We start from the raw sequence: 14,676 nt of genomic DNA on the forward strand, positions 1-14,676 counted from the left end.
CAAACCCTTGTTTTCAACTTTTCCAATTTGCAAAGCATTTTTAGTGGAAATGATGAAAACAACTTTTTTGTTTTCTAGTTTTCACAAATTTTCATTTTCCAAAAGTTTTTAAAATTTTCAACCAAACACATTTTCTTGTCTTCTTCCTTTTTGAAAATGAAAATGAAAATGAAAATGAAAATGAAAATGAAAATGAAAATGAAAATGAAAATGGCCTCTGTTTTCTAAATCCAAATAGAGCCGAAGTTTCTGTAATGCTAGTTCTATCTTATACCAGAAAAAATGTGCAAACAGGCGAAGAAATAGAAGGAAACTATAGCTAGCTATAATTACGGACAAAGTGAAAGTGAACCATAACTCAGAATTCTTTATCCATGATGGTAGTTCTGGTAAAAGTGGGTCTGAAAATATATATGTTCTATATTATGTAATATAATTGTTTATTATCTTCCAGGTTGGAACTGAAATTTCCTTCAAGCTTCCTCTGGCAGCTTCATCAGTCTTTGAAAGTATGTTTAGGGAGATTGAGAGTTGTATAGGAAGATCAGTTTCTAACTCAGAAACAAGCATTAGCGAGGATAAAAATTATTTTGGCATTGAAAGTTATGGCATATCTGTTACAACCTTGGAGGAAGTGTTCTTGAGGGTTGCTGGGTGCGACTTTGATGAAGCTGAATCTGTCCAAGAGGGAAATAATTTTGTTTCAATTGATTCTATTCCTACTGGCGAGCAAGTGCCCAAAAGAATTTCCTATGCGAAGCTTTCGGGAAGCTATAAAAAGATTATTGAGGGCATATCTTCCATAGTGACCAGATTTTGTGGCCTATTTGTTTCTATATTTCTAAGTTTCATGCACTTCTTAAGTATGCAATGCTGCAGCTGTTGCATGATTTCTAGGTCAATCTTTTGGCAACATACTAAGGCGTTGCTCATAAAGAGAGCTGTTTCTGCACGAAGAGACCGCAAAACAATTGTTTTTCAGCTTTTGATTCCTGTGATCTTCTTGCTTTTTGGTCTTCTTTTTCTCAAGCTTAAGCCACATCCTGAGCAGCAGTCTGTGACATTCACCACTTCAGTTTTTAATCCTCTTTTAAGTGGTTCTGGTGGTGGTGGTCCAATTCCATTTGATCTGTCCTGGCCTATTGCAAAAGAGGTTGGTTATTCTTTCCTTCTTCTTCTTCTTCTTCCTTTTTTTTTTTCTTTTTTCTTTTTAACTTTTGTCGAGTTCTATTTTCTGATTTCATTAGAACGAGCATAGTGCTTTATTATTATTTTGGTACAAAGTAGTATACTGCTTAAGTCATGATACTGTCATGCTTCTCATGCTTCTTTTGATGGTGACATTATAAGAGATACGATTCCTCTCTCTAAAGCTGTCAACTGTAGGTAGCAAAAAATGTTGAAGGAGGGTGGATTCAAAATTTTAAACCGACTTCATACAAATTTCCTGATTCAGAAAGGGCTTTAGCCGATGCTGTAGAGGCAGCAGGACCAACTTTAGGACCTGTTTTGCTTTCAATGAGTGAATTTCTAATGTCTAGCTTTAACGAATCATACCAGTCAAGGTAGATCTTCCTTAATCACAAAATTATTTTCTTATATTCTGTTTATCTGGTCTTGATGCAGAAGATGTCTTATTTGATAGTAATCAATCATGTTTGTATTTTTGTGAGAAACATTAAATTATTTGTAGCATGCAAAGTCCATCACTGCATGGTTATGCCCTCTAAAAGCTTTTGTTTATCATATTTTCAACACTTGTTTATTTGTACTTTTTTCAGTTTTATCTCTTTAATAAGAGAAATTTATTATTGCTTGTTCTCTTTTAAGATTGTGTTTATTTTCACAGCTGTAGATGTATTTTTCAAGCCTCACTAGCACAGAGTCCAGCCTTTTATATTTGTTGTTAGACATGTCAAGCCTTTTGATTTAATTGGTGTGGAATGTTCTTCATATTTTGAGCTTATATTTTTCGATATCTCAAAGTGAAACTGCATTTTCCTTTTTTTGTGTGCGTGTGTTTGGTATGAGGTTAGAGGAGTTACTTTATTTCAAGTAGATTATGCAGAAATGGAAGATCTTGAGATTAAGTAAAATAGGTAAAAGGGACTTTGTTGCATGTGGCATAAGGATGCTGCTGCTTTGTATGTAGAACATAGAAAAGAACTCATGAAACCAAGCCAAAATAGTTCAATGAAGGTTTTTGAGTTGGGTTCTGTTGCCATTATTTTTCTGATTGTGTTATTTTTCTGATTTTATGTTTTATTGGCAAGCCATTTTGGAATCAGCATTATCTCCAACTTGGGTTCACATGCCTTTTCTCTTTTGCTTTATGGTTTTTTCTCTAGTTTCAGCCTACTCTGTCGGGAGTTGAATAATGTGCCTAAAACTTTTAGTTTCCTGTAGTTTCCTTCCTCTGTTTGAGTATTCCAATATGATGGAAGGCAACTGGGATTGGAATCGCTTACTTAAAGCATGTTTGTTACTTTTTTAAATATATATATATTATCTTTTATGTTTGTATTGATAGGTATGGGGCAGTTGTGATGGATGAGCAGTATGATGATGGGAGTTTGGGGTATACTGTATTGCACAATAGTTCTTGTCAGCATGCTGCTCCAACCTTTATCAACTTGATGAACTCTGCAATTCTTAGGCTTGCTACTAGGGACAAAAATATGACGATTCGAGCACGTAATCATCCTCTTCCGATGACAAAAAGCCAGCGTTTACAGCATCATGTAAGCTTCTCTCCTATTAATATAATATGTGGTTGCAATTTTGACATATATTTACACCCTGTAATGTTTTGTGTTAATTTCTGAGAAAATAAGTTCCACAGTGTTAAGTTTGGGGTACTCTAGGATTTTAAAGTTTACACATAAAACAATCTCTGTACCTGTTTCTATTTGGTTTTAGGGTAGATGTTATGTTATAAAATTAACATTCTTGCTTTTTGAAAAGAAAAACTAATAAGATCAGGGGCGAATCCAAATTTTTTTTAGTGGGAGCTGAAATTAAATTATAATTTTTGAAAGGTCAAAATATAATTTTATTATTTATTAATTTATGATTTCATCATTTTTAAAGGCATTAAACGGAAAATTTTCATTTTTTGAGGGGCCAAAGTGCAATTTTACCATATATTAACTTAAATTTCCATTATTAAAAAGGGACTAAATTGAATATTTTTCATTTTTTGGGGGGCCGAGGCCCCTGCCTGACCCCCTTAAATTTGCCTATGAAGAAGATCTTAATAATTTGTTTTCTGCCATCTTGAATATTGACAAATTGGCACTAGGAATATTTATGTGAGAAAAAATGAGGGATTAAAATGTTTAAAATGTTTCTAACATGCATGTAAACGCTTTCAAATCAAAGATTATTTTTTTTGTGTTTTTTGTGCGTGTGCACTTCTTCATAATATTGATGAACTACTGCAAGGAATTTACCAAGGTAGAAAAATGTGGGAGGTCTAATAAATCATCAAAGGAATGCACACAATTGTTCTATTAAGGAAAGGAAGGGAAGAGGAGGGGTTATCACTGGGGCTAGATTGGATGGAAGGTACCAGTAAGTTTATTTATGGATGCAGATGGCATACCCTGGGCCATTCTGTACCCTTGATCCTTTAAGACGAGCATCTTTCTTCTAACTAGTACGGTATCTTTCTTCTAACTGGTACATTTGAAGTGGACCTTGCATGCAAGCTGATGGTTTACTTGTGTGCTTGCTAATTTGCCTATATCTCCAAACATAAATAAGTGAATTGCTCTTGAGTCTCTGTTTTGCACTTTTTAAACCAATATTTTAGTTTCTAAATGATGTACTGCTCGTTGATTTTCTTTTTTCATTTTGTTTAACCACACCTGCTGGATATTCACTTCGATTTATCATTTACATTTTACAGGATCTGGATGCATTCTCTGCTGCAATTATTGTTAACATAGCCTTCTCATTCATTCCTGCTTCATTTGCTGTTCCCCTCGTAAAGGTATAATCCTAGGCTGCAGCGTCATAGGATACTTAGTTATTCTCAATAACAAACAATAAATTGTAGATGTGGAAAGACGATGTTGTTTGCCTTTGTTGAAAATTCAGTTAGTCCTTTTATTGGCTCATTTTTCTTTAGTGATCTAGAGATAAGAATAAGAAAGAGGAAAAAAGAGAAGGAAATAAAGTAGGAACTTTCTTAATACTATTTCATATTCATAGAAAACATTCACTTGCTCATTAATGAGGTTTGGTTAGTACAAAGTCTATTTTTTTTGGCTGAATTTTGTTTCATAGATTTCTTGGTGGACCAACATTTGGCTAATGCAAGTGTTTCCAGGATTCAGTACCATAGGTTGTGCATTCTGTTGCGCTCATCAAATTTAGTTTGAGGGTGCCAGTTTGGTATTCTTGTTTCCTAGGAGAATGTCAAGTACAACTTTCTTGAGTAGTAATGGGGATCTGACCTTTTCTATCAAACACTTCTATTTAGCTTTTGCTTCCTCTGTACTGTTCCCTGTCTAAATTCTACTCTTCATAATCTCATGTTTACTGGGTGTAAGTCTTTTTCTGCATTTACTATTTCATCCCTCCAATCCCTTTCAGTCAAATGTATAGCAACTAAATAGTTGTTTGTCTCTAGATGAAATATTTTTGTTTTCTGATTAATTCACTTATCTCTGCATGTAACATAGACAACTGCTATTGAAGCTCTTACCTCAGTTATGTCCGCATTGAAAACTTGCATATTTGTGGAAAAAAGGTTCATCCCTGATTTCAGCTGTCTTATTTGATGCAGGAACAGGAAGTTAAAGCTAAGCACCAACAACTGATCAGTGGTGTATGTTTTATTTCACCCAATAATCCAACTAAATTTGTTTAAGCAGTATATGTATTTCATTATAAAATATTTTTTCTCAGGTTTCTGTAATTTCATATTGGGTTTCAACGTACATATGGGACTTCATCAGTTTCTTATTTCCTTCAACTTTTGGCATGGTTCTCTTCTATGTGTTTGGTATGTTCCTATGCTTGCATTCCTAATTGTATTCTTCTCATGTAAGCAAAAACATACTGATAATGCTCATATTATTGATTATTACTGGCTGTCATGCATTCATTGAACATGTTGAGCGTCCAAAATGCTTCGGGAGTTGCTAGATATCCAAGATAGTAATTAAATGTATTGAATTTTGTATATTTTCTATTAATTAACGAGAGATATTAAACATCAACAATGGTGGAATCTAATTTCGCTTTGTATTTTCCGAAGTGCCATAACACTTTCAAATCCCTGGAAAGTATTGAATGTGGACATCATGTGCAGTAGTTTCTCAGAGATGTTCGGCTATTATTCATAAGATAATTTTTTGCAAATAAATAATTTTGAAAAAGATAGTACTAAGTTTTCTACCGACAAAAATGAGATGCTACTTGGCTGTTTATATCCCACCTTGTGACAGTTGACACTTGGTGCATGACTCATGAGATATGTAACTTGACTTAATGAGTTATCCATCTTTTTCTCCATGTTATATCATCACTTTGTCATGCAGATTTACCTGGTTTAATTTCGTTTTAAGCTGTTATGTAAATTTAATTTGGTTCTGTAGGTCTTGATCAATTCATTGGAAGAGGCTTCTTGCCAACTGTCATCATGTTTCTGGAGTATGGTCTGGCAATTGCATCATCAACATATTGTCTTACATTCTTCTTCTCTGACCACTCTATGGCCCAGGTAGGGTAACATTCTTTTCTCATGGTTATATCATCAGCATTTAAGACATTTTGTTAATAACAAAAAAATGTTGTTGTGCATGGGCAGAATGTGGTTCTCCTGATCCACTTTTTCACAGGACTCATTCTCATGGTTATTTCATTTATCATGGGGCTTATAAAAACAACTGCAAGTGCAAATTCTTTTCTGAAGGTTGGTTTCTTTAAGCTCAGTAGTTAGATTGCCAGTTGCTATGATTGTCTATGTTTCAGAGTAAATAAATGTAAACTTATTTCGTTGGCAAAAAAAAAAAAAATGTAGACTTCTTTCAACTTTTTCTTTTCCTCAATATCACTAATATTCAATCATCAGAGCCGACATGATTGTTATAACCTAACCTTCAGCTAGTGAGCTGAATCTTGACATTCAAGTTTAGATATAGTGGCACTTTTTTAGTGTAAACAATAATAAATTTATGAAACTGAAACTAAAACCTTCTTTTTTTATGGAAATTCACACTGCCTCACAGGCTTTTCAAGATCACTGATTTCTTATCTGTTATTCTTATTTTTGTTTTTTTTTGGGTATTCTTTGTCACTCATGTCAACAATGATTTATTAGTTTCAAGTGTTAGTCTAGTAGCAAGTTTGATTTATAAGCACTTGCTTATGTGTTTTAAATTGAACATGTTGCTATATATACTCCTGAATGATTCAGACTGCTCCAATACCTTTATTTACCTCACAATTATATTAGCTTGCAAAACGTTATTTGCTGACATCTGGAGAGAATTAACGCTACTAACATCTTTCAAATGTTTGGTCAATAACTGATTAGAACCTAAATTACACACGGTCTCCCATACCTTGTTCAATATCCTGCAAGATTGCTTGCTATATTGGTGAACTTGACTAAGAAGTTATGTATTTCTCCAGAATTTCTTCAGATTATCTCCTGGGTTCTGCTTTGCCGATGGGCTTGCTTCACTGGCTCTTCTTCGGCAAGGGATGAAAGATAAATCTAGTGATGGGATTTTTGATTGGAATGTAACTGGTGCTTCCATTTGTTATCTTGGAATTGAGGTTATTATCTTTCTCATTCTTTTGGCTTTATTGTCTTCTTCTATTATGCTTATCATCATTTTTGAGTAGGTCCTTGGTGAATACAGTTTTGAGTAGTGCACGTGGAGAATCATCATTACCCTTTTGTATCCCATTTTGTTCTGACTAGAAAACTAATTTCATTTCTCCTAGGAGTTGTTTGTAGAACTTCTAGAAATAGCCATTTGTTTCATCTTGATTTTCCTTTTAGATGTAGTTTCAAATAAAACAAACATGTCTCTTGATGTGACAGGCCATTTTCCTTTAAGATTAAGTTGATTTGGATCTCATTCAATTTTCTTTCTTTGACAGGCCATTGGTTACTTTTTTCTGACTCTTGGGCTTGAACTCTTGCCTACTTGTAAATTGACTCCTGCAAGACTAATGGAGTGGTGGAGGAAAAAAAAAATTCAGGGTGATGATTCTGTTTTGGAACCTTTTCTGAAATCTTCCTCTGAGACCTCTGTTCACCTTGATGAAGACATAGATGTAAGAACAGAAAGAAATAGGGTACTTTCTGGTTCCATTGACAATACCATTCTTTTCTTGCGTAATCTTCGGAAGGTATCTCTATGAACTCTACTGTCCTTGATTTTAGTCATGTCATTCTCGTACTCTCATTATTGCTTGGTAGTAACGTTCATCAATCAATCTCAGGTTTATCCTGGAGGAAATCATCACCGTGCAAAAGTAGCTGTAGACTCCTTAACTTTCTCTGTTCAGGCTGGAGAATGTTTTGGCTTTTTGGGAACAAATGGAGCCGGGAAAACTACCACTTTGTCAATGCTAACTGGTATTCTTCACTTGTCCTGCTTAGACATCAATATTTTATCTGAAGAACACTACAAAGTTAGCCTATTTTATGCCTGGCTGTTTTGTTAATGTGTTTCTTAATATTGTGGAATAATTGAATTCACGAACAATGACTAAGCTTCCATCATTATTAGTAATTTACTTATACTATTTCTTTCTCTTAAACTCTGCTACATTGTATAGTATCTGGTTCATAAATCTTTATGAGAACTCAACTCTGTTTAGAGATTATGGCAATTGTAAGATTTTAAGACTTCTGAACCACATCAATTTCTTTTTCTTTTCCACCATACAGGAGAAGAATCTCCAACTGAAGGAACTGCCTTTATTTTTGGAAAAGATATATCTTTGAATCCAGAGGCTGCCCGTCGTCATGTAAGTTAGATTCCTTTGTTTATCATACTCATGTTTGATCTAACAGTTTGAATAGTTCATCAGAAAGAATTTGACTAATTTCTTTAACGAATATCCTACAGATTGGATACTGCCCTCAATTTGATGCTTTATTGGAATATCTTACTGTGCAAGAGCACCTTGAACTTTATGCAAGGATAAAAGGAGTTTCAGACTACAGAATGAATGATGTATGTGTATCTATCATAGTTATTCTAATCATTTTACTCCCTCATCAGTATGGTAGAAGGGTTCTAGTTTGATTTGAAGCATTCAACATGGTACAATAATTTGAGAGGCTTTATCTGGTTGAGTCTTATAAGCTCTAACTGAAATGCATGACACCAGCTAATACACTAGCATCAATATACTAATTTGATGCTGATGCAGTAATGACCACATAATGCACTTTATGCATGTAACTGCTTTGGCAGGTTGTTCTGGAAAAGCTGGTGGAGTTTGACTTACTAAAGCATGCTGATAAACCATCATACACCCTTAGTGGAGGGAACAAGCGTAAATTGTCTGTTGCAATTGCAATGATTGGAGATCCTCCAATTGTCATTCTTGATGAGCCATCCACAGGTATAAACTGCTTACATAAACTCAAGTTCTTGTAAGGACTTGATGAATGCTTTGCATGCATCTCCCCTTTTCTAGCAAATAGTTTCCGTCTTTAGACGTTAAAATGTTATGAAATAGCTTGTAGATCTTCTGATCTATCTTTGATGTTGGCTTGGCTTCCTTGATATATTGTATGCACGTTGGTTTGCATTTTCTCTAGTGGTTGTATGTTATTCCGTCCCAAAAATTTCACTTTGTTTATTCTAAGGCTCCTTGATATTTTTAGTCTTAAATTAGTTTTCTTACACACTGCATGTTTGAGTTCTGGAACTACCATTCTGCAAACAGATGTCTACCCCTGTTACATACTTCTTGGTAATAATCAACTCAGGGATATAGCCTTTGATGGCAGTTTCTAGTCTGTTGTGTATCGTTTAAGAGTATTGCGTGATTACAGTCTAGCTAACTGTTGTCTAAGAATGGAATGCTATGTAAAGTTCAGCAAGTTATATTTAGAGCTTTCCTTGTTTCCTGGCAATTAGTTAATGTTAATTATTTTAGGTATGGATCCCATTGCAAAAAGGTTCATGTGGGAAGTTATATCCCGCCTATCGACCAGACAAGGAAAGACAGCTGTGATCCTTACTACCCATAGCATGAATGAAGCTCAAGCTCTATGTACCAGAATTGGGATAATGGTACCAATCTTCCTTCCATCCTAAAACCTTGTGAAAATTATTTTTGGCATTCACTTAATGTGCAATGTCTGCCATTTAGGTTGGAGGCAGGCTAAGGTGCATCGGAAGTCCCCAGCACTTAAAAACAAGGTTTGGAAATCATCTTGAGCTGGAGGTATGTGGTTAAATATGATGTCATTCGTTGATTTAATAATGTGCAAATGTGAGTTGAAACTCTTGAAAACTCATAATTCCTTAACTTCTTACCTTTGATCAGATTAAACCCACTGAAGTGAGCGCTTCTGATTTGGAAAATCTTTGCCGCATTATTCAAGAAATGCTCTTTGACATTCCTTCCCATCCAAGAAGCCTACTAAACGATCTTGAAGTCTGTATTGGGGCCACCGACTCCATTACATCTGGAAATGCATCAGTTGCAGAAATTAGCTTGTCAAAGGAGATGATAATTGTTGTTGGACGTTGGCTTGGAAATGAAGAAAGAGTGAAGACACTTATTTCTTCAAGGTCAAATTCTGATGGGCTTTTTGGTGAACAGTTGTCAGAGCAGTTGGTTCGGGAAGGTATAAATGATATACTGATGTTACTTTAATATCCATTCACTGCAGATTCTTTTTTTCTTTTTTTTGAAGATGCTGTTTCTTATCACTATTTTAAACTTATACTGCATAGTAAAACAGACATTTTTTATTGTGTTATCATCCTCTATTGTTTATTTTTCCTTTCTTACAGCATTTTTGACTTATTATGAGTTTCCATAGGTGGTATACCATTGCCAATATTTTCCGAGTGGTGGCTAGCTCGAGAGAAGTTTTCAGCCATTGATTCATTTATAGTCTCTTCATTTCCTGGTGCAACTTTCCATGGCTGCAATGGATTAAGTGTTAAATATCAGGTAAAACTCATAGTTACTTTCAGCTACTTACGCCATCCGTAACGTCTAAGCAAGCAATCTCCCTTAGTTTCCAACTAGTTTTCAATTGTTTGATCATTTTAAAAAAGAAAGAAATAAAAAGAGTATACTCATATTGAAGACATACTCATGCCCAAAACTCATCAAGTTTGAGTAACATAATAATATATCACGCTTTTGTACATTATATTGCGGATTCATGATTTTTAGTCAAGTGATAGTAACTGATCCAGAAAATTTTTGATGCAGTTACCATATGGGGAAGGTCTCTCGTTAGCGGATGTTTTTGGGCACTTGGAGAGAAACAGGTAAGCATCTCTCAAACTGCCTTTTCCTTTTTCATTTGGCTAAACTAATTAAAAATCCCTTACGCTTTACCACTGTTTTTTTTTTAAATAAGCCCCTTGTACTTCCTGTGCACCTGAAACTTTAAACACATACCGAAATTAGCTCCTTAACTTTAATTTATTTAAGTAAACCTTAACATGAATTAACTTTTCACTTGAAATAAGAGTGAGCTTAGATATAAATCAAAGGATAAGTGTTTATTTAGGTGCAAGGAAAGTACAAAGAATTATTTAAAGAAAGTGATAATGTTGAAGGGTTTCTTTTTATAAATTCAGTAATATTATTTTGGGGGATTTTTTCACTGAATTTAGAAATTTTTACGTCAGAAATGGATCGGGCATAGCTGAATACAGTATCAGCCAATCAACTCTTGAGACTATATTCAATCATTTTGCATCTAATTCATGAAGGCTCAACTTGTTACTTTGTACCTAGATTTTGAGGGTAAAATGTGAATATCATAAGCAGGCATTGTGTATTATATTAGTTAGAAAAAAAAGTAGAGAAGCAAACAATTGAAATATGTAAAGAAACTTCTTTTGGATTTTTTGAAAGCAAATTAAAACGTATATTTAATGTTCTCATATTTTTATTTGAATGGAATTAAGGATATAGATGGTCATGTTTGTTTTTGGCTGTTTTTTGAAAAGATGAAGTCAAGGTGCAGGATATAAAGATTTGTTTTTATATATTTAGATGATTATACTTATATTTGAATATAAGTTTAGTTTAAATATCTATTGAAGAAATTCCGCATGCTAACATATATTGAATACGGTGAATGAGCAATGACATTGTTAAATCTTTATTTTTTTTTTCCCCTGTACATCTAACTTATAATCTGAATAACGTCCAAGGAGCAACCTTTTTTTTCTCCTTTATCGATCGGATCAAGTTACCATAAGGTTTAATCTGTCACAATCTAGCTAGCATGTGACCGAGAAGTGAAATGGAATAAATGGAGAATAATTAAGAAATTTGGGAAATTTAGAGATTTCAAATTGAGAAGAGAAAAATACTGTTTTCATTCAGTCGTTGCAGGTTGTATATATATAGCAAGAATTCTGTACCAAATAAATTATTCATCAACTCCATCATTGTCCCCAAGGATCAAAATCTGGGAAATGCGCTTAACCGTGAAGTCTTCCCAGGTGTCCAGTTTCCGTGTTTACCCACTAGATCAGCAGCTATGTGACAGCCTTGTTTTGGCGTTTGACTATTTGTTTATCAAGGGCTGCAGCAGGATATACCTTGGGGTTAAATTAAAGAAATATGTCAAATTTTATAAAAAAATAGGTAAATTAGGCCTCTATTTAGGGAAAAAAAGTAGATTTTAGAGACAGAAAGAAAACGTGTCTTATTAGACATGCTTTCCTACCATGGCAGATGAAAACGCCTCTTGCTGGACGTGTTTTCAGACAATGGTAAGTTTTTCAAACGGTCAAAAATCCTGACGGGTAAATTATTTTTAATGGCTATAAACGACTAGTTTATTTGTTATATAAGCCTAAGCTGTTTTCTCCCTTTTGCATTCAAATCCCATTCTTCTAATTCTCTCAATTCTCACACTTCATCCATTCTGTCAATTCTCTGAAGGTTTTAGTTCTTAATTTTTAAAAGATAATTTCTCTAAAAATCTTACTGTTTTAATTGTATATTTTGTAATTTATTTTTCTAATTGATTTTTATAATGGAAATTATGCTAATTCATTTCGATGATAAGCACCTTTTCAAATATCCAATTGCAAATGGTAAGAAAATAATTTTTAATTTTTAATTTTAAATAAGTTTATTATTAAGTTGTTTACATCATAAAATTTATAATTCTTTTATGTTTATATAACTAGGCCGAAGATTGGATTTTAGAGACGCACATCCATAAATTATCTGCAAGGGCACCATGTGAAATTGAAGAAGACTTGTAAAAGGCATGATTTTTGCATGTGTCTCGTATGCTGGGGGGGGGATCCCACACTTATCAGCGTATTGGTGGAAAGATAGAGACCTAAGACACACATTCCATCTTCCATGCAGTGAATGTGCAATCACACTCGAGGACATAGCGTCACAACGTATTGGTTTACCGGTGGATGGGCCAATCGTTACGAGGGTAGTGGACATTCATGATTGGAGCGGCATTTACGATGCACTACTAGGCAAGGTTTTAGAGAATTTTTTTGGTAGCTGAATAGAGATGAAATGGTTGGAAGAAAATTTCAATTATCTCGACAACTCCGCAAGTGCCATTGAAAGACAACAATACGCCCGGGCATTCATTTTACAGGACACGTTTTCAGCTGAGGTGACAGAATGTTCACTAAAAGTGCATTATGTAGGACGTATTTTCAGTTGACATGGCTGCCATGTAGGATGAAAGCACATCCTATAGTGCGTGCTTTTAATAAACATTTTGCCACCTCAACTAAAAACGCGTTTTCCAGAGTGTGTTTCCCCTTGCCATTTTTAACCCTAACTTGTGAAAAATTTTCAGAACTCGAGATATTTTTTAAACACCTTGAGAATCCCAAGATAATTTTTAAACACCTCGGGAATCTCGGGATGAATTTCAGATCTAGCTGGTACATTGTTTTTCTTTTTCCTATTCTTTCCCCTTGGTTGCCTATATAAATGAGGGTTTGCTCCCCCTACTCCATCAACTCTCTCGGCGACTATCCTTAAACCATAAAAAATCTCTCCTAAATTGTTTTTTTTTGTTGAGTGTTGTGATTTTTGGGCGAAAAGATTAATTTGTGTTTAAGGGAGATAATGTGATAGTTTTAAGGTATGTTTGAGTTTACAATGATGCGGTGGCACTCAGAGACCCCTACATTTCATCTGCGGTGTGGGGATTGAAGCATCATCTTAGAAACCCATCGCATTGCAACTCAGCTTCTAGTTCACGTGGTTATACGGTCATGGGTTGAAGTATAAGTAGGGGCCCTATTTGACAGTGGTTATGCAGTCACAGGTTCAAGTTTCATGCTACCTGAATAGGATACTTTATAAACCCAATACATAAGTTTGAGACCATAATTAAAGGGAAAATCTAAGGGGTTTTCCAGTATAATCAACTTTTTCTTTTTCTCCATCTTCACCAAAACAGTATCTTTAACCTCCCTGTTTGAAACCTATGACAGAGTTGAGGGCAAGTGGACTTTCATGGGGAGGAGTGACTGTTTCGGTGGAGAAAAGTTGAAGGTCTTTTTAGGGCGAAAGCAGTTACTTTGACTAAAGAAATCTTTAATAACTATAATCGTTGCCAACCCGATTCAAGTTTTACCTTTTCTCCACCACAATAGACACTCCCATCTAATAGTCGTCTTGCATCCAACTCTATCACAGGTTTCAAAAATTAGGTTTAGGATTTGCTTTTGTTGGAGATGGTGAAAAAGAATAAGTTGATTATACTAGAAAGCCCGTTTGTTTTCCCTATGATTATGGTCTCAAAATTCTGTATCGGGTTTATAAAACATCCTTTTGTGGTATCATAAAACTTGAACCTATGGCTACATAACCACTGTCAACTAGGCTCCCAAGTTATACTCCAACTTGTTACCTCATAACCATTGTCAACTAGGACCCTTACTTATACTTCAACCCATGACCATATAAACACTGTGAACTCCGAGTCTGAGTTGCAATGCGACGGGATTCTAAGGTAATGGTTCCATCTCGACACATCAAATGAAATGTGTGGGTCTCTGAGCGCTATCACATCATCGTGAACTCAAATGTACCTTTAAATTATCACAATGTCTACCTCAAACAAAAACACAAACACATTTGGGTTTTTATCCTTAAAGTTCTAACTCTAAACCCTAAAAAACCTTAAACCTTTTAAAAAAAGGCTGAAGAGAGAAACTAAAAGTATTTCTAGCAGGACACATTTTCATTTGACATGGCAGAAAAAGGTGTCTTGCTGGATGCATTTTCTATTTCTTTTTTCAAAATTGACCTATTTCCCTAAATATCATAAAATCTGACCCATTTCCCTATATATTTTTATATTGGGCATTTTTATCAAATTTAGCCTACACCTTAGGTCATTTGCTTTAACGTTTAGGGATTTAGGCAAGTATTGACTCCATTTCCACTTTATTCTTCAATAGACTGATGTGAAAAATTAGATGGATTTTGGTA

General features: G+C 34.6%; 1 protein-coding gene across 1 annotated transcript in view; it reads left to right on the top strand.

Moving 5' to 3' along the window:
* LOC108482899 (ABC transporter A family member 1) overlaps nucleotides 1-11,185 on the top strand; it is a 32,202-nt gene extending 21,017 nt beyond the window's left edge. The window contains exons 21-40 of the mRNA XM_017785998.2: nucleotides 455-1,153; nucleotides 1,387-1,565; nucleotides 2,531-2,741; nucleotides 3,911-3,994; nucleotides 4,793-4,834; nucleotides 4,915-5,011; nucleotides 5,607-5,731; nucleotides 5,819-5,923; nucleotides 6,646-6,792; nucleotides 7,123-7,374; nucleotides 7,468-7,603; nucleotides 7,919-7,998; nucleotides 8,100-8,207; nucleotides 8,451-8,601; nucleotides 9,142-9,278; nucleotides 9,358-9,432; nucleotides 9,535-9,838; nucleotides 10,037-10,170; nucleotides 10,438-10,496; nucleotides 10,863-11,185. Of these exons, the coding sequence (XP_017641487.1) occupies nucleotides 455-1,153; nucleotides 1,387-1,565; nucleotides 2,531-2,741; nucleotides 3,911-3,994; nucleotides 4,793-4,834; nucleotides 4,915-5,011; nucleotides 5,607-5,731; nucleotides 5,819-5,923; nucleotides 6,646-6,792; nucleotides 7,123-7,374; nucleotides 7,468-7,603; nucleotides 7,919-7,998; nucleotides 8,100-8,207; nucleotides 8,451-8,601; nucleotides 9,142-9,278; nucleotides 9,358-9,432; nucleotides 9,535-9,838; nucleotides 10,037-10,170; nucleotides 10,438-10,496; nucleotides 10,863-10,944 (3,207 nt within the window). The 3' untranslated portion in view covers nucleotides 10,945-11,185. The remainder of the gene's footprint in view (nucleotides 1-454; nucleotides 1,154-1,386; nucleotides 1,566-2,530; nucleotides 2,742-3,910; nucleotides 3,995-4,792; nucleotides 4,835-4,914; nucleotides 5,012-5,606; nucleotides 5,732-5,818; nucleotides 5,924-6,645; nucleotides 6,793-7,122; nucleotides 7,375-7,467; nucleotides 7,604-7,918; nucleotides 7,999-8,099; nucleotides 8,208-8,450; nucleotides 8,602-9,141; nucleotides 9,279-9,357; nucleotides 9,433-9,534; nucleotides 9,839-10,036; nucleotides 10,171-10,437; nucleotides 10,497-10,862) is intronic.
* The last annotated feature ends 3,491 nt before the right edge of the window (nucleotides 11,186-14,676 follow it).

Source organism: Gossypium arboreum, chromosome 1, assembly GCF_025698485.1.
Source record: "Gossypium arboreum isolate Shixiya-1 chromosome 1, ASM2569848v2, whole genome shotgun sequence".
Taxonomy (NCBI): domain Eukaryota; kingdom Viridiplantae; phylum Streptophyta; class Magnoliopsida; order Malvales; family Malvaceae; genus Gossypium; species Gossypium arboreum.